General features: G+C 48.5%; 1 protein-coding gene across 2 annotated transcripts in view; it reads left to right on the forward strand.

Moving 5' to 3' along the window:
- PRKCA (protein kinase C alpha) overlaps positions 1–20,386 on the forward strand; it is a 395,491-nt gene that overhangs the window by 346,846 nt on the left and 28,259 nt on the right. For both annotated transcript variants that reach the window (XM_077853719.1, XM_077853720.1), the window contains one exon: positions 18,951–19,031. In XM_077853719.1, coding sequence (XP_077709845.1) covers positions 18,951–19,031 — 81 coding nt within the window. The remainder of the gene's footprint in view (positions 1–18,950; positions 19,032–20,386) is intronic.

Below are 20,386 nucleotides of genomic sequence, written 5' to 3' on the forward strand. Positions count from 1 at the left end.
CTTAATCTTTGTTATGACACATTCTTTTTTTTTTTTAAGCTTTGTTTATTTATATGAGAGAGTTTATATGAGAGAGATATATTTATCATATTTATATGAGAGAGTGAGTGAGCAAGCAGTGGGGAGAGGCAGAGAGAGAGAGACTCTCAAGCAGACTCCACGTAGAGCCCAACGTGGGGCTCGATCCCACGACCCTGAGGTCATGACCTGAGCCAAAATCAAGAGGTGGATACCTAACTGACTGAACCCCCAGGAGCCCTTGTTGTGACACATTCTGAGTAATTTTTGTCCTATTGTGAACCTTCCTACATGCCAATGACCAGGTCGGTTATAACCCTGGATCACTGTGTAGCCAACTTCCCATTCACACACAGCCCAGTGGAAGAAACGGTTTCTTCCCAGCTGAGTTCCATCATGGTAGAAGGTAACAGATGCAAAGTTAGCCCAACCTTCCCTCTTCGGGAGAGCTCTCGTGTCAGCTGTTGGCAGCTTGTGTGGTGTTTTTTTTTGTTTTGTTTTGTTTTTTTTTGTTTTTTTTTTTTTTTGTGGTGTTTTTTTCACCTGTTGTTCGATTCTTCACAGGCTGTGGGAACTCAGTAAGTTACTTGGCCTCTGCCTCCCTGTTTCTGCAGTGGCAAGTTAGAGATAAGCATAGCCTCCTTGTAGAATTCCTATGAGGACAGAAATGCCAAATAAAGTGTTTTTGCACCTAGTAGACCCTCTGTGGTAGCCAGAGTTCCAAAAGGGAAGCTGAATTTCTTTTTTTCCAGCATGAAGAGCTTCCTTGTTTTGTTTGTCGTATGCCCAGTGTGGAAACACAGACTTCAAACACTTACTTAGAAACTTAAATTCTCAGTGACATAGCCAAAGGTGACATGTTATCTTGATACATAACTTCATGGGGCTTGCCCTCCAAAGAACTCACACATCACTGTCTCCAGGCATAATGGGAGCTTAAATAGTCCTATTTCTCAAACAGGAAGAATAAGGTGATCATACAGTACCAGTACAACTTCCTGATGCAGTATTTATTCTGACACCTTCTACAGGCTAACATGTATTAAACAGGCTGTGATTATGAGCTGTGCGTGCTCCATTTAACACCCACCAGATGCTATAAAAATGTGACAGGGAAGGCAGTGTTTTTAGGAATAAAGGTGGTTTGAACTTCATCTCCATTAAGACCCAGCCTCTGCGATCAAACTAATAGCCTTCTGTGCTCAGTAACACTTCAACCATCTGACATCACCAGGGAGATGGCATTCCACGTAGATGAAATGTTCCAAATAATTGACATTTGTTGTCTTTTTTTCCCTCCTAACCTGTATCAGGTTCCTGTTGCCACTACAACAAATCACTATGCACTTAGTGGATTAAAACAGTACAAATTTATTATCATATGGCTCTGGGGCTCAGAAGTCCAAAATCCATTTCACTGGGTCAAAGACAAGTTGTCGGCAGGGCTACACTCCCACCAGAAGCTCTGGGGGAGTCCCACTGCCTTGCCCTTTCTAGCCTTTGCGTGGCCACAGTCCATGGTGTCACGTCTTACCATCTCCGTCTTTGGTGACCCCAGCCTTACAGCCTCCCTCTCATAGGACCATCGTGATTACAGGGGCCCCACCCATATAACCCAGGCTCATCCCTTTGTCCCAGAATCCTTAATCACATCTGCAGGGATCCCTGGGTGGCGCAGCAGTTTGGCACCTGCCTTTGGCCCAGGGCACGATCCTGGAGACTCAGGATCGAATCCCACGTCGGGCTCCCTGCGTGGAGCCTGCTTCTCCCTCTGCCTGTGTCTCTGCCTCTCTCTCCCTCTCTCTGTATGACTATCATAAATAAATAAATAAATAAATAAATAAATAAATAAATAAATAAATAAAAATTAAAAAATTAAAAAATTAAAAAATAAATCACATCTGCAGAGTGCCTTTTACCAAATAAAATTACCAATATACACAGATTCCCAGACTAGAATGCACAAACCTCTGGGGACATCCTACCACGCTCAAGATGGTGTCCCATCTAACTATATTTGATAAACTCCCACCTCCTTCCTCTAAGGACACTGAAACATACTTCTAATGTATCTTGGCAACTTTGGGGCATTTTTTTTTTAACTTGTACTGGTTTGTATGTTTATTTACTTGTGTGCAACTTGATCACACACGGGTAGACTTGCTTCTACAACAGCATAATCCAGAAAGAGTATAGTTCATCCCTCCTCCTGGCCTTTTATAGTCACACCCACCTCTCCCCATCACCCCTCTTGTCCCCATCCTTCCCCTCCCCCACCAACCAACCACTCACCTCTTTTCCATCCTATAACTTTGTCATTTCAAGAATAGCATATGACAGAGTCATACAGTATATAACCTTTTGAGATTGGCTTTCTCATCTGGGCACTTTCTAGAACTGTAGTCATCATATTTGTGCTTCTACCCCCTGGGTGGGTTACTGAAACATCCTTTGCCTCAGTTTCTTCCCCTATAAAGTGGGGATGATAATGTCTCCTTCATGAAGTTACTGCATGTAGTTTGGAGGATCATCTGGCACCAGGCACGTTGGTCCTGCCATGGTTATTATTCACTTGACCCATTTGCCACATTGCATTGTGGGCCTCTTGCAGTCTTCTACTACAACCCTCCCTCAAATAGTCCCCACAGCATGATTCAGAAGAGGTGCCCACAGCAGTTAGGTAATGGTCTAAGGCCACATTGCTGAGAAGTGCCAGGACCAGGCTTCACTGCCAGGCCACCTGCAGACCCGTGGACTGCCCACTGCACAGAACCCCTGCTCAGATCCTAAGTGACTCACATGTTCAGAGAACGTGCCGTACACTTAGTGTGCCAAACAGGGTGCCACTGGGACAGCATCTACAACAGGGCCCTGCCCTTGACATAGTTTACAGTGTGGAAGACATGACATGCAAACAGAAACCGAAATCCCTGTTAGATTCTGGTTGACTTTCATTGTAAAATAAGCTGCACCACTTTGGGAGCTCAATCAGTAATTCACATTGTTTTACCTGAAACAATAATCTCAGTTCAAGTGGTTTCACCTTTTGTTGGCATTTCCCCATACGGATCCAGGAATATGGCATATTTGACCATGGGAATAATTGCTGTGAAGAGGAAGCCCATCTAGGTTCAAAGTTTCTAAATTTGCTCAGGGGTTAATATAATCCTGTCCTCTGTGTAAATCTTTCTGTCAGGCAGAGGCAAAAATAATTATCCTAGCTGGCATTTTCCTTAATAGGCAAAGCAGAGACTTAAATATTTATGGCTGTTTGTTTAAACCCCTTGAAATGGATTAATATTGTGGCATCTCCTTAATCAGTGAAGATGAGCTAAAGCAGAAAATGTCACTTAACAGATGGGACTTTTGGAGTTGAGTTGGATACCCACAAGGGGGACACTAATCAGAAGAGAAGTCCTGGATCTGACCTTACAGGTCCTCTTTGCTTTGACATAGAAAGAATTCTTAGCGGTCGGTGTAAGTCCCTGGGAGGGACAAACAGAAGCTTCATCTGAGTTTAATCCCCCAACAGAACGTGATTTGGGGCATGTGGAGTCCACCTCCTGGCAGCTAAGAATCAGGGTCTGAATATTTGCATTGCCCACTTTTTCCCGGGAGAAGAAGAACAGCAGCAGGGGATGGGTTTACTCCTGGCTGGTGCACCTCTGAGTACCTCCTGCTGCGGTGGGAGCAAAGTCGTTTGAAAATGTGCCACAAAGAATCCTTGCTATGGCAGGGAGCATGTCAGACCACACCAAAGGATAGGACCCATGATGGAGAGACTGCCCCTGCACAAAGCCCCCGGGGCACATCTGGTTTGTCACATTTTATACATGAGCAGAGGTTGAGTGACTCACCCACGGTCACACAGCTGGTAACAGGTAGAGGTGGGATTTGGGCCTGAGATATTCTAACCCTAGAGCAAATACATGTATTCTTGGCACCTATTGCCCCATCTTCAGAGGGAAGAGAACACTCCCTAAGCAAACAAGCAGTTCACAGTGGGTGCTGAGATGTTATACAGCATGTGTGACATCTTTTAGGAGAAGATGGATACTCATCCATCTCCACTGTATCTGGGACCTGAGTCACAAGCATCAATACCACAGTCAATGACTCGGGACTGTATTCCCACTGGTACTACTGCGCACACCACTTAAAATCCCCGGGCGAACCACTAACACCCAAGTCCCTCTCCCACACATGGTAGCAATCAGCCAGGTAGTCAGAGCACCTACTAAGTGCCTGGCAGGCCTGACATGAGAACAGAGCCCAGCAGGGACCTGTGAGGAGGCCCGGGACTGGGAGCAGTTTGAAATAGGCTGCTGCCACCCAGGAGAGACATAGATTGAGAGATGTGGATGAGATAGTAGAACAACACGCTGCAACACGGCTGAGGGAACAGTCTGTGGGCACATGTGCTGTCCCCACAGTCAGCTGACCATAAGCAGATGTGCAGACTCCTGTGGGTGGGGGGAGCTGGATGGGTTCAGAGAGCCGGAGACCCATCCTAGGGGGCCAGTGGCTTCCATTCCTATGGGAAGGCCAGCCAAGCCCAGTCTTGCCTATTACCACCACCAAAGTTCAGAGTTGGGTCTAATATATATTAAGAGGAAGTGTACATTCTTGGTAAGATTGAACTACTGGGCCATGAGCTGTGACCTTTTCTGGAGGGGGCCAAGGGTCACATCTGGGGGGAGCCATATTTTAGGAATGGGAGGAAGAAGAGAAGACCAAGGGGTATCGAGAGAGGTAGAAGAACTAGGGAGCCATAGAATGTTGGATATCAAGGAAGGTGAGTGCTCGTGAACTCAGAGATGGCCGAGAACCGTGGAGGTCACGGAGCTGCGGGTGGGTGTTGGGGGTGGGAGGGGGGATCTGGCCACGGGGAACCAGCCATCCCTAAGAGCATGTGGTAACGATGCAGCAGAAGCTGCATGGCATGGAGTTGAGTGTGAGCGTCAGCAGCCAGGCAGGAACCATGTCTTAAGAAACAGATGGTAAATGGATGGGGGAAGGTGGACGGGCACTCCTAGGGAAGCAGGATGAAGGAAGCACCAGTAAGGCTGGGAGAACCTGAATGTGTTTCTAGGCCAAAGGGAAAATGCTCAGAGAGAGGGAAAGAGAATATACCGGAAAGAGAGGGAGAGACAGGGGATACCACGGGCAAGGAGGAACGGGATAGGGAAGCAGGAGGAAGGAGGGAACCTGAAACCATCCTCACCGGCTGGCTTGCATTTTCCACAGGCAGGCCCAGAAGGACAGGGCAGGGTCTGTGGGTGGGCGGTGTGCTGCTCCGCTTGGTGGGGACAGCCAGCGACCCACAGCCATACAGTGACTCCCCAGCAGACACAGGGCTCCCCGGCAGGGGCATAGGGCTCTGGGCAGGGCCCATCGGGGGAGGCCAGACCCCTGCCTCAGGCTCCTGGGAGTGACTGAGCAAGCAGTAGGAGCAGGTAAGCAAGGCCGGAGGTGGGGGGAGGTTGGCGCTGAGTGTCTGTCAGAATAGGGGAACTGAGGAGCTGGTCCTAAAGAGCATTGAGGTGCCATAAGGGGAGGGGAGAAGGAGAAGGGGAGGGGAGTGACAGAGGGCAGGACATTGCCGCAAGGGCTGCGGAGGGGGTTCACTTCTGAGTTAGGCATCTTGGAGAAGCTGGGGTCCTCACAGTGGCCTGAGACCCTTTGCTGTCTGCCCCCCAATTCCCCTCGCTAACCTCATCTCTCGCCTCGCCCTCCACCCCTCACCCCTGTCCGTCCAGACCCCCTGCACTGGCTTCTTTACCTCCCCAGTTTGTCAGCCTGCCATCCTCAGGGCTTTTGCTCTTCTCATTCCTCTCTACCTGAGATACCCTTCCCCGGCAGTGGAGCCCCCTACCTGCGCCTCAGTTCCAGTGTCACCTCCAGAAAGCCATTTTTCCTGGTGACCCTGTTCAAACCTACAGACCCCCAACCCCACCACCACCCACTCCTGACCCCCCCGCCTGCTCTCCTTCCACGGTGCTCCTCACCCTCTGAAAGAGCATGTCATCCTGAGCTCACAGGTGTATTTATCTAGCCCCCTCGGCCCCCCACACAGAATCTTTGTCTTCTGCCCACCACAGAGCCCCCAGCCCAGGGCTGGAGCAGAGCCGGGCGGGCGGAGGGGACCCCGGAGGAACAGGTGCAGCGAGCCACGTTCGTGGAGCGGCTGTGGAGGGAGGGGGCTGGCAGCAGAGCAGAGCTGAAGGCCGGAAATCGAGAGGTCAGGAACTCCATGGCAGGGATGGGACAGATGATCCCCAAGGCTGCCATCAGGGCGAGGCCAGTGGCACGAGGGGACGGCCACCTGCCTCACGCCACCGACCCACAGGAGCTGGCGTGCTGGGGGACCCGAGTGTCTGAAGTTGTGGGACATCAACCTGGGTTCCCCCCCACCTACAGCCCAAAGTGCCGGAATATTGACACCCCCGGAGACGTTTCCTGGCCTCTGGTTGTAGAGAAGGATGGAGAATAAAAGAGGATCCGAAAGTTAAATGAGAAAAGAATGGACGAGGCGCAGGCAGCCAGGCAGTAAATTAGCCCTCGCGCAACTGAGAGGAAGGGGAAGACGGGCGGGGAGCGGCCAGTCGGCACCTGCCGGGGCTCCTCGGGATCAGCTCCTCTGGGCCCCCCCCCGGCCCCCCACCAGCCGGCGCCTGCCGAGCGGAGAGCACTTGATTAGAGAAGAGCGTAAGCCGAAGGTGGCTCGCTTCCTTTCAGAGGCCCGTCCCTCTGTGTGGGGTCCCGGTCCCATGCCTCTGGCTTTGCAAGAGAAAATGAAGCCGCTGCCTTTCCTGCTAGAAATGTTTAAAGAGCCAAGGCCCCACTTCCCCTTGGCTTCTCCCAGATCTTTTCTAGGAATTCCGCTGGTCACGTTACTCCTCCGTGTCATGATCGGCCCCAGCTCTTAGTTCGCTGGGCCTTGGGTTTTATCAGCGTCGCCCTGTTCTCTGGAGCATCCCCCCCCCCCCCCCCCCCCCCCCCCCCCGCCCAGGACGCTGTGGCCAGTGCGGCACCTGGGAGCCCGTCCTGCTTCCTGACTTCCCTCCAGCCCGTTCTCCGGAGCTAACCAGCCCCCTGTGGGTGGGTTAATCATTGGGTCAGCGCTGCGGAGCTGGCGTCGGGGGCTCTGGGTTCCAGATGACACACCCAGGGTGCAGAGATTGGTCCTTTTTCTCACAGCCCCAGTTCAGGGCAGATATGGGCTTTGAACCCACAGCCGGTCCACATCTCGCTGCAGTGGCTGCTATCCCAAGGAGAAGGGGGGACAGCAGATGTCACTCGGGTATACCCCAAGAGCGCCTCACCCCCTATCTGCCACCGAGCCCCCTCCTGCCACCATCCCTGGTTTGCAGAGCCCCGCGAACACTGAACATTTCCTCCTGGCGTGCTGTGGCTACACTTGGCCTTATGTTCGGGGATTTGTTTAAATCCTGTAAAAATGGGTCAGATTTCAGGAACCTTACTTCACCTTTTACTGGGGAGTATATCTTGAGAGCGATGACCAGCACTTGGTCTTTTCCTAGCAGGTACTACGTGCCTGTATCTGTCATCTCGTTGAAACCTCACAGTAGTCCTCTGAGGTGGGTGGCGTTATCCCAGGTCTATAGACAAAGGCAGAGGAGCCATGGAGAAGACAGGGGACCTGTCCAAGGCTTACAGCAAGCGGCAGGACAGGGCCCCTAAGCCCCAAAGTATGGGTCTGCTGCCCTCATGTCATCAGCAGCCAGGACCCCCTGCTCAGGCTATCACTTACTGTCCTGCTACCAAACACATCTGGAAAGACCACCAGGCTACAAGAGCTCCCAGTTCTGGAAAATCTTGTATTCCAGCTAATAAAACTCCCACGGGCACAAGCTCTGTTCCTAACCCCTAGGTCATGCCTTCACTGCACATACGTAGTCATTTTGTTCACATGCACAGTGGACGTTTGGAATGGCTCCCTGTTTGGCAGAAGGGGCCTGAGCTGAGGAGGATCCCACGTGGGCGCCGTGCTGTGGATCTTGTCTGCTTCCCCGGAACCAACCACCCACACCCACCAGCCTGAGAGTGACCAGTGACCAGGGTGCAGTGACTGAGTCCGAGAACCACTAGAAGGGGGACTAGTGGGCAGATGACGGTGCATCACATGATTCTGTGTGGATCCCATCTCCCTCTCTGTTGACCTCATGTGTGCTTAATGTCCACCCCTGAGGGAAGCTTCCTATTTGATTTCCACTAGCTTTTTCTTCATCATTGCGTAGTGAACTCTGGCTGTAGTTCTGTTCCTTTAGGAGCCTGGGGTGACATCCATTAAATGGGGGTAGTCACAGTACCACCTCAAAGCATGGCTTTGAGGATGAGGTGAGTTTTGCCCTGGCTGCCTCCGAGGAGGCACTCCGTACCTGTTTGTCACTTGCTTCAGTTATGTGTTGCTCTGAAACTGCCCCCACACTTAATGGGTTAAAACAATACCCGTGTTAATGCTACGATTCCGTGGGGCAGGACTCGGCAGGGCTTGGCACTGGCTGCCATGGCTCTGCTGTGCTGCAGCATCCAAGATGGCCTTGGGCGGTTGGCTGTTGGCCAAGGCCCCAGGGGTTCTCCTCTGTGTGGTCTGTCTTTCCATGGGGTCTTTCACCACTCAGTGGTTTATGCAGCTTCTCAGCACAGTGGCTGCCTCCCAAGAGGGCAAACACGGAAGCCATAAGTCCCCTTCAGCTTCACCTGGAGTTTAACTGGGTCCCTTCTACCACATTCTGTAGGTCAAAGCAAGTCCCAGAGCCAGCCCAGATTCTAAGGGAGGTGATAGAAATGCTATATAGTGGTGGGAAGAGTGGCCTAGTCACCCCAAAGGAGGGCACACAGGATGGGAGGGGCCCCTGAGGCCAGTTTCAGAGGCAGCTGGTTTGGGAACTCTATGTTGGTCAGTGGATGGCTCCTCAACACGGCACCCCAAAAAGGGCAAATCTCAAAGGTGCCGAGGACCCAGACAAGAGGGGATCCTGCCCTGTGTTTTAGACCTGGGATCAGCAGACTCCTTCTGCTAAGGGCTAGAGAGTAAATATTTAAGGGTTGAGCTAATTTAAATTTTAGATTTTAACCAAGGACAAAATCAAGCAACTGTTTTTGCCAAAAGGCTGATAGTCTTTTTTACATTTTTTTCATTTTATATTTATTTGCTCACAAGCAGGTCGAACACAAATAGGAGACAGGTTGGATTTGGCCTGCAGGTTGTAGTATCCTGCTCCCAACTTTAGAGGGTTCTCTCCTGGCCCTCTGCCAGCCTTAGCTCACAGCCTTATAGGGTGAGAGCAACAAAGTCCCCGGGGCCTGAGAATTTCCTTCCATGACCTACATTGGCCTCTCCCTAAGATCCATTCTTGCTAGGGACACCACCCTGACTCCTGTATCCAATGGAGGGGGCAGTGGTGGTGGCTGTTCGCAGGGCATAGTAGGGCAGAGCTTGGACGGTCAGGCCGGGGCACAAAGGGTCTTCTTCATAGGTATGATAAAGGATTAAGAAGAAAAGTGGAAAGTGCCAAGTCTCCCAATACTGGAGTGGAATGTAGGGAGTCTAGGAACTCTACAGTCAACATGCCCCTCCAGGTTGTTGAGCGGTATTACAGACTGACTTATGTCCCCATCAAATTCATGTTGCTCCCTAACCACCCCCAACCTAATGAATGCATGTAGTGATATAAAGCCTTTAAGGAAGTTATTATAGGATTAAATGAAGTCATTGGAGTGGGGCCCTGATCTGAAAAGAAGGGTGTCCTATAGACCAAGAGACACCAGGAGTGCACCCTCACGGAGAAAAGCCTGGGTCAGACCCATGGAGAAGGAGCCTGGCTGTAGCCAAGAAGAGAGTCCTGGTCAGAAACCAGCCCTGCTGACAGGTGCCTTGCTCTTGGACTTCTAGCCTCTGGGCCTATGGGAACAAGATTGGATATGGTTTAAGCCACTCAGTCTGTGGAATTCTGTTCTGGCCACATGAGCTGACTTGTATGGGAAGGTTAAGGTAGTAGGAGAGAACGTTTAACAGTTCACTAGCTTGATCTATAATGTGTATTTAGACATCTGGTATTTGGGCCGGTCTCTGTTGTTCCAATGCCCTCTGCCCCCCCCCCCCCCCCCCCCCCGCTCCAAATGTTAGAGATGGACTCGTCCTAAACCCATATGGAGTCCTACATTTAGGCTAGGCAAATTATGTTGTAAACCAAGACACATTTTATATATTCACGATCAATATCATCATTTCTCTCACCAAGCAGAACAGGAAGGAGGAGTGAAAGGTCTCAAGGTCAGAGGCAGTCTCTCAGATGTCCTTGGCCAGCTCCCACTGACACGGTGGCACCAAGTTGAGTCCTGGCTCTGCTACGTTCCCACTGTGCATTACTGCACTGGTGCTTGCTTGTGCCTCGGCTTCCCCAGTGGTAAACAGAAGTGGTGCCCTGCACAATGCAGCCAAGGACTGCTACTGAGGGGTAGCTTGGATTCACATTTGACCTCTGCTCCTGTTAGTATCACAGTGTATCTTGCTGTTGAGGAGGTTCTTGGAAACATAAGGGTGGGAGGAGAGTGTCTAAAAAGGTGTTTGATTTCTTCAGCGTAACAAGGGATGATAAAAGTCGTGCTAAAGAGGTTGGGTAGCCAAGTCAAATTAGGAGGCCACTGCCCCAGCCCCATTTTATTGTCACCGCCCTGATTTCTTCCGTGACCGACCCATGTTACCCAGGAGCTAGAAAGAAATTAGCCCAAGCCGGAGATTAGCTCTTCCTTGGCAGGATCACAGGGACTGGAAATGGGAACACTTGCCCACATGTGACTCAGTGATCATGCCTGCTCCGAGGGTCACGGAAGATCATGTCCCACTGCTCCACAGCGCACATCCCAGAGTCAGAGAAACGCCAGGGGCAGGGGCAGCTTTCTGCAGCCTGGAAAGGCGGGCACTTCATTCAGAATTTGATTTGCGGCTCCCTCGGAATGCGCCCAGCCACTTTCAAACACAGTGTGGCGGTTTCTTACAAAGTTAAACATAGTCTTTACCATACGATCCAGCAGCCAAGCAAGCTCCTGAGCGTTTGCCCAAATGAATCAAAAACTTATGTCCATTAAAAAAACCTGCACATGGATGTGTAGAGCAGCTTTATTCATAATTGCCCAAACTTGGAAGCAACCAAGGTGTCCTTCAGCAGGTGAATGGCCAAATAAACCGTAATACAGCCACAAAATGGAATGCTATTCAACATTAAAAAGAAATGAGCTGCCAAACCATGAAAAGACCTGGAGGAGCTCTAAGTGCATATTGCTAAGTGAGAGAAGCCAATCAGAAAAGGCAGCAACGCTGTGTGATTCTGCCCAGAGCACATCCTAGAAAACAGCAGAATGTATGGAGATCATAAAAAAGATTAGTGGTTGCCATGGGTTAGTGGAGAGGGAGGGATAACCAGGAGGGATAACTGGGCAGACCAGGGGATGTTGGGGGCAGTGAAATTCTGTACAATACCACAGTGGTCAACGCGTGTCACGGTACATTTTCAAAAACCCACAGAAGGTACACCAGCAAGAGTGAACCCTGTGACATAAGCTCTGGATGATAAGGAGGCAGCAGTGTAGTTTATCAGTTGTAACAAACCTACCACTCTGGTGAGAGATGTCCCATAGTGGGGGAGATTGTACTCGTAGGGGACAGGGAGTATGGGAACTCCGTACATTCCATTCAGTTTTGCCATGAACCTGAAAGTTCTCTTTTTAAAAATGTATTAAAGGGATCCCTGGGTGGCGTAGTGGTTTGGCGCCTGCCTTTGGCCCAGGGCGTGATCCTGGAGATCTGGGATCGCATCCCACGTCGGGCTCCCGGTACATGGAGCCTGCTTCTCCCTCTGCCTCTCTCTCTCTCTCTCTCTCTCTCTCTCTCTCACTGTGTGCCTATCATTAAAAAAAATAAAAATAAAAATAAAAATGTATTAAAAATCATATAGAGGCACCTGGGTGGCTCAGTCCATTAAGCATCCAACTCTTGATTTCAGCTCAGGTCATGATCTCAGGGTCGTGAGATTGAGCCCTACTTACGTGGAGCCTGCTTGAGATTCTCTCTGTCTCTTTCTCCCCACCCTCACACTCGCTTACTTGCTCTCTCTCTAAATATATATATATCTGTGTGTGTATGTGTGTGTGTGTGTGTGTGTGTGTGTGTATATAGCCTCTGGCCTTCCTCTGCTGCACGAAAGTCTGGGATAGAACTGGGAAGGGGGTCTGTAATTACCAGGCTCTGAGCTTTGCTTCTCCCTCCCTCTTTCCTTCCTTCCTTCCTTTTTTCCCTTTTTGTCTGTAAAGCCAGTATTAATCATTACAAACCACTTCTGTACCAATTATTTGCCTTCTGACCTTTTGGGGGAGCAGGACTGAGGTGGTCCTGCTGTTGGCTTTCTGTTCTCATAAAGTGAACAACCAGGAGGGTAGAAGAGGTGGGTACTATGAGTAGATTGTAAAGCACTTTTATTGCCATTAGAGAAATCATTTCCTGTTCTCCAATCCTAGATAGAGCCACAATTTTTGTCTGAATAGAAAATATTATACTTTGGACTCCAGACTCTCCATTTTCATCTTGTAGCAATTTTCTTTACACTTACATCATGACTTTTGTCCAACGATTTCAAATATTGCAGATATTTCTCATGTGGTGTACAAAGATCCCTGCTGTAAGGCATTACGTTTTAGTTTTATTTATCCGTTTTCCTGTCTCCCTAGTTAGAGTCACAGTCCCTGGGCCTAGCAGAGTACCCAGACCAAAGAAATGTACAATTAGCCATAAACAGTGGGGGCGGGGGGGGGAGGGAAGGAGGGAAGTGGGGAGGGGATGTGAATGAAAAAGGAGAAGCCTAAAGTTTTGCTGCTCTGGTAAAAATTAATTTAATTGCCTGAGAGCGGGATTTTAACGTCTATTTTATCCATTTATGTACCCCCTGCCTAGCAGTGTCCAGCACATAGGAAGCTAATATTTGCTGAAAGAATGAATGGAAAGTTCAGTGGTGATGAGAATTGCTAAGTGTCAGCAATCGTTGCAGGGTATTTAATACATATTGTGCATATAATCTCTCATAGCAGGACGTTTCCTTTGTCCTCCTGTGAGCCAGGTATACTTTACTGCCTTGATTCATTTCCACCTGCCAGCCAGGCCTGGGAGCCAGTCCTTACTTCCGATGTTAGGCAGCATGGAGTCATATCATAATCCAACTCATCCGCAATAAGCACATTTTATTTTGCAAAATACCATTTTATCCCCTGCCACGTTCCAACCAGGAGGATGCTGGAATTCCAATATCACAGCTAGGGAAACAGAAACTCAGGGAGGCTAAGCAGTTTGCTCAAGGTCACACAGCTCCCATGTGGCAGTGAGTGCTGGTCTCCAGAAGTCAGGTTCAGAACATTCACGTCACAATGTGCTTGCCACATGGTGGCCACTGGTGTCCTGGGCTTGGATGTACCACCCAAAACGTGTTTGGGAAACCTCTTGGCGGAGAGATGGAGGTGCTTCACCCTTACCCACCACAAAGCTTTCCTGCTTCTCAAACTCTGGTCTAAGCCCGGGGCTGCAGGAAGGGGATGCAGTCAGGAGACCTTGACACTTACCCAGCCCAGTGATCTTTGAGCAAGCCACTTAGCTACTCTGAACCTTAGCTGCCTTTCCAGAATCCTGAAGACACTTTATAAAGCATCTATCTATAAGGCTCTCTCCAGCCTTGGCCGTCCAGCAATCCTATAGGCCCTTTTGATGTCACACTTCAGGGATGAGTGGTGCCCAGAGTTCGGGCTTGGGTTAGATCCACTCCTGTTCGTTTTGCCATGCTAGCTGCCAGCCAGGGTTCCAGTGCTGGGTGCACAGGAGGGTGGCCCAGCCCTGCTGGGGAAGAGTCTGGGGTGAAGTGGGGCAGACAAGCAAAGCAGCCTCGGCCTGATGGGGCAAAGTCCCAGGAGCTGAGTGGCCAGGGTCTGTTGGGCCTGGAGGGAGGGAGCAGACGAGTTGGTTCTCGAGCTCACAGTCCCAGCTGTCAGGACAGAACACCTAGAGGACACTCCACCTTATCTTTTTTGTTTTTTTCCCCCAAATGGTACTGTTTTGACACGTGTGTGTTTTCCACCAGGCACATAAAGAAGGCCTTATATGTCCCACATTCTATCCTGGGGAACTTAGGATATTTTTCAAAATGGCCATCATTTTTTTCATTGAAGTAAAATAGTTTTATTTTTGATCAAAGGAAGAGATATTTTTGTTTCCCTGAGACAGTAAAAGGAGTCAAGCATGTTTTATGCATAAAGGCCAGTGTGAATGTGTAACAGAAGCCTGGGAAGAGCCTTCTGCAGTCAGGCCGTCTGTTACGGTGGGTTCTGGGGTTTGGCGAGTAAACCTAACGTGAGAATGAAGAGTGGAGTCCAGTTAAGGTACAGCCAGGAATGGGAGAGTGAGTCTCCTTACACACACGTTGCCTTCCCATGGGTCCTTTATGACAAAGCGTCCAGAGCCAGAGTTCGTGAGTGAAGTGGTCATCTTGGCAGCTTCGATCCTGTTCAGCATTTGAACCCCTTTTGGGGCCAGTTCCCCCTGCCCCATAGCTGTCCAGAGAACCAGAGTTCAAATCCCAGTGCTGCTACTTACTTGCTGTGTGACCTTAAGCAAGCTACTTACCCTCTCTGCGTCTCATTTCCTCATCTTTGAAATGGGATGCTCCTACCGCATAAAAGTCTCACGAGGGCCAAGTGAGCTAACAGAGCTAAGGGGCCTGGCACATAGTGAGTGTTGTGATGGTGACGTTGCTTATAGTCATTGTTACTATTGCCAGTAGCATCTAGAAACTGTACACCATTACCCCCAAAAAAAGCTTTTGAAGCCCTATCCCCTTTGGGAGGCCTTTGACTATGGAGCCCTGGCAGAGGGTGGGAAGGTGGGTGGCTTCAGAGCAATTTTCCAGCCACCGTGGCCGCTGGCCTGGTAGGAGATGAGAAGCTGCCCCCTTCCCCTTTTATCCCTGGTGCTGTGCCCAGGCTGGGAGAAAGCTCATTCATATCTTACTTTTACAAGACAGACAGCCATTTGAAACATCCTGACATCTCCCCCTAAGCAGTTGGCTCATGTGAGCATAATAATAATGATCATAATGACAAATAGCAGTAAGGCTGAATGACAGTGGCTCTGCTGGGGGTCTGTCTTTGAAGCTAAAGTTCAGCCTCCCATGTGCTGCAGGGAGAGCTGCCAACGGAGACATCCTTGCCAAGTCAGCCTCCCCTTTGTGAGGCTCTCTGCTGTGGGAAACCAAATTGCCATGCAGTCCCCCTGGTCTTGGCTGCAAGCCCCCGTTGGCCCACAAGTCCCAGAGACACCTGCTCCTGTCCCCAGTGGGGACAAAAGCAAGAGAGCCTCACCATCCAGTCTGTGACCTCTGAGCCTGGCTCTCACCCCAAAGTTGGCTCCCTAGGCCAAAAAGAGCCCAGGAACCAGCGTGCATTGTAGGAGCCCATGAGGGGGTATAGACCAGCACCATCCAGTAGAAACAAAGTGCAGGCCAAATTGCATTTAGCAGCTACATTTTGCATATGTGTGGGAGGTTTTTTCCTGAATATTTATTATTTATTTATTTGTTTGTTTATTTAATCTCTACCCTGTACGTGGGGCTCGAACTCACAACCTCAGGATCAGGAGTCACATGCTGTACTGACTGAGTCAGTCAGGTGTCCCCTAACAACCACACTTTTTAAGAGTTGAAAAAGAAACCAGTGAAATTAAGCTTAATATATTTTATTTAACCCAATATATCCAAAATATGAATGAGATATTTTGCGGTTTGGGTACTAAGTCTTCAGAATCTGATGTGTATGTCCCACCTCTAGCACACCTCAGCTTGTACTGGCTGCTTTTCCCATGCTCAGTAGCCACATGTGGCTAGTGGCTGCTGTTGTACTGCACAGCGCAGGTGTAGACAGCTCACAAGGCACAGCGTAACCAACATCCTAAGTCATGTGTATCTAAATATTTATCTTCGAATGGGGCTCTCTAACACAGTTTCCCTTTTATAGTGAGATTTGTGGATATTGGTGGTATTTCTTGACAGCAGCTTATCATTGAGGGGAAAGCATGCTTGCCTCTAAAACTGAATTTGCAGTGGTGAGGTTGCAGCCATATACCTTGTAACTTAGATCTTCTGATGTTCCTGTTCTATCTAGCGCACAAGCCAGGGGAGATACATTGTGAGATTCTCCAAGACGAAAGGCTCCAGCTAAATTCCAAATCCCATCCTGTTATTACAATTGAAAGCACTGCAGTGTTCAGCGTGACTTTGTCATCTCAGCCCAATAGCTGAGCTGGCCGGCTCTACGGATTGCCAAATGCTACCGCCAAGAAAAAGGAGCCATTGGCACTTGGCATTCTGCTTTGGAAGCCTTGGAGGAAGGAGAGGGTGTTATCAGCGGGAGGCATGGGAGTTTAATACTGTGCTGTGCAAATAGAAAATAAAAATCAAGTTGGACCAAAATTGATAAAAGAATCAAGAAGAAAAAAAGTCTTCAGGTGGCCATGGCTTTTAGGATTTGTGAATCGTTCTTATCAGAGACAGGGTTTCTATACCCTTGACCTTGGACAGCTTTCCAAACTCAGGTGGCATTTTCTACCACCCAAGTAGAGGAGTATGATTGTAAAGAGTACTCGGGTATTTATAAGAATATAAGATATGAAATACAGCATGACCACACTCCTTCTTCCCCCTCCATGCCCCAGCCTGATAATTCCCACAGCAGCACTGTGCCCCAGCTCCGCCTGCATTAAAAACAGAGTAACAAAAACACTGATTAATGAAAATAGATTGCCAGGACAGGTTTTAATATAGTTACAGGAACAAATTTTGTTCAAGTGCTTTTGAAATACAGCTACAACTGAAATGATGATTTTAAACCTCTTTAATCCTCAAAGCCCTTTGATTAATATTTTATTAATCTCAGTATGAGTGCACATGTTTGAAAGCTATAAACTGTATTTTTAAAACAAAAATGTCAGTATCCTGAGCACTCCTTATGAACTGATTGGTTCTGGACCGGTCTCTTAAACTTCTTGCTCTGTCAGCTAGCTTTCTCACCTATAAAATGGGAAGAATGCTTATTTCTGCCCCACAGGATTCTACTGAATGTGCTTAGAGCACATTCTGATATATAGTGGATGCTTAACAAGTGTACTTCCTTACTCTCCCAAAGAGAATTTCTGTTGTTCTACTTGGTCCAGACAGGCTTTGATCCAGTCATTTCCTGTCTTGGAACCAGAATGGCAAGCCTCATCACACGTCATCAGGTAACTGCAGAGAGACTCATTTTGGTAGGGTTTTTTTGTTCTGTGGATATGTGCATTTTCCAAGTTTTCAAAAAAGAACAAATGTAGTTTTAAAAAGAAATGAAGGCCTCCTTGCAGCTTCTTTTGCTTGTCATTTCCTTGTCAAGAAAATGAGCTGTGGGATGCCTAAGTGGCTCAGTTGGTTAAGCATCTGCCTTCAGCTCAGGTCATGATTTCTGGGTCCTCAGATTGAGCCCCTGCATCAGGCTCCCTGCTCAGCAGAGAGTCTGCTCTCTTTCTCTTCCTCTCTCCCTCTGCCCCTCCTCCCAAATAAATAAATAAATAAATAAATAAATAAAATCTTTTAAAAAGAAAGAAAATGAGCTATAAAGCTGCCCAGATCTAAACATGTACCCCCTTATTTCCACCCACGTTGAGGCAAGCCACAGGAGCTTGGATTTCTCATCCTGCAAGGAAAAATCTTAGTAATACATTAAAGAAATGGAGAGAAAGAGACAAGCAGAAAGTTTGTCTATGTGCCAGGACATTCCATTAGACATCGTGGGCCATTAAAAAAATAACCTAGAACATTGCAAAGTCACATGTGTGTGCAAAATGGTAGAATGGTCATGCTGAGCACCTGTTCAGATGTCTTGGCCTCGAATCCTGGGGCATGATCCATGGGTCGGGGGATTGTGTGTTTTAGACCACAACCCCGGGGTTTTAATAACCCATGTCATGCTTAGAAATTCAAATCAGCATCAATCTCTTCCACAAAGGCAGGTCATAGAATTATTCTAGTACTTCTGAGAGCCGCAAAGGTAGAGGGAAGCAGTCGGGGTCGGGTCTCCGTGGGCCGTCATCCAGCTTCACCAGTTCCCTGCATTTTGCCAACTCATTTCATCTGTTCCAATCCCTTCCTAGTTTGCTGAAGTATTTAAGACAAATCTAAGATGTCATGTCAGTTCAGCCATAAATACTTCATCTCTCATGCATTTCACTCATAAATATGCTCACCTCTAACTGAAAAGGGACGCTTTTAAACTCGTCACCGTACCATTTTACCACCTCACAAAATTAATGGTAATCTCTTAATATTATCTAATATCAAGACCACACTGTAGTGTTCCTGATTTCTTTTTTTTACAGTTGGCTGGGTTTGAGTCAAGATTCAGACAAGGTTCAAATGTGACATTTGATTATTTTATGTCTCTTTCAGAATGTCTTGAAACTTCAGCAGATGCGTTATCACCACCATCATCTTTGTTACTTTTAGCAAAATCCTATTACGTAGTTTGATTATCTTATTTATCAGACCTTCAGTCTGAATGACCTCTGGCTTTTTCCGAAAATTAAATCCACCCCACTGTCCCAATATTTTTCTCCAGGGAGGATAATTAAATCTAGCTTCAGACAGCACTGTGGCATCTCCAGGTGGATTCAGAGGAGCAGTTCCCAAGCAGGTTTTAGGCAGCGAGTCACAAGGAGGTAGTTCCCAGTGGGTGTGATTTGCAGGACCCTCTCCTGCTGTGCAGAAAGGCATACACGCTTGACTTACCTGTTCTAACACAGTCTTTTTGATTTACCGCTCAATGTAACTGCCGTATGTGTTTTCACACAGATAATCGCTTATCAGCCGTATGGAAAATCCGTGGACTGGTGGGCCTATGGCGTCCTATTATATGAAATGCTAGCCGGACAGGTAATGTGTCACTTTGTTTTCATACTTGTTTATTGCCGGATAATGTGAATGCTTCGGCTCTGTTCGGGCTAGGGTAGTGGGACCCGGCAGCTGATGCTGGTCCCACTTCCCTGACCCAGGTGAAAGAGGGAGTAATTCCCCCTCCCCCCCAAAAAAAAAGGATATTATTATATTCAATAGGCACAGCAATTATCTCTGGTCATAAAAACCCCAAACTGAGAGCTGTAACCTGGAGCATCAACAATGTAGCTTTTGTATTATACACAAGAGCCCCCACATGTTGAGGCCGACAGTGGCCTCTGTAGGTTTTCAGTGTCTCAAAACTGGGGCCGGGTTATGGCTCTCTGCAAGCTTGTCTGCACAGATTACCCCAGCTACTCCAGATTACCCGTGTGTATAAGTGGTATGATTATCAAAGGAAGAAGACGGTGAAACTTGAAGAGGTGTTTTAATAGCTTCTCCCCGTCTCTCCTCATCTCGCCCTTGGCAGTTCACTGCAGTTTTCACAAAAGTCCAAGGAGGCTGAACCTCCAGTTATAAAAAGACAAATTTCTCTTAGGAATGCAGTATGCATCAGATAATTAGAGGAATTATGCTTAAACTGCCCCCCTTTTTTTAATACATGGCCTTTGTATCTGTAGCACTGGGGCAAATCACACTAGCTGCTTTAACAAGCAACCCCAAAACCTCAGTGCAGTTTAACACACAACACATGGGTTTATTTTACATTCATGGCACAGCCCTGGGTAGGGGCAAGGGGGGGCAGGGAGTACTGATCCACATGGTCATTAAGGGGCAAGTTTCTTGCATCTGTTGTCCCTACAATCTTTTAGGGCCTCAGATTCCTTTAGTAAACCCTCTTTATTCAACTGGCCAATGAAGAGAGAGCAGAAGGGAAGTTTCACAGGATGTCTTAGGGCCAGGCCTAGATATGGCATAGATCACTCCTTCCTGCAGCCCACTGGCCACGTGGCCCCAGGGAGATGCAAAGGGCCGGGGAGCTGTGTGTGCAGGGGGTGGGGATGGAAGTACAGTGTACCTGTGAGCTCCGGAAGGGGAAGCAGGTTGGGTGAGCACCAGACCTCTCTCTCTTTACCTAACCACCACTCTGTTGTGGGCAGCTTTTTATCATTCCCAGCAGTCGAGTACTGGTGTCAAGGAGTTGGATCCTCCATAGCCAAAAGCTTTAGCTAGAGAAAGTGGAAAAAAATGCCCATGTTGAGCTGCCAAACTACCCCTGAGAAGATCTTTGAATCTTTGTTCTTGGGGGTGGGGGCCGAGGGAGAAAGTCAACCTTTGTGACATGTAACATCCATTGACTCCTTCATTTATCATTCAGTATATATTTGTTGAAG

This window comes from Canis aureus, chromosome 16 (assembly GCF_053574225.1).
Source record: "Canis aureus isolate CA01 chromosome 16, VMU_Caureus_v.1.0, whole genome shotgun sequence".
NCBI lineage: Eukaryota > Metazoa > Chordata > Mammalia > Carnivora > Canidae > Canis > Canis aureus.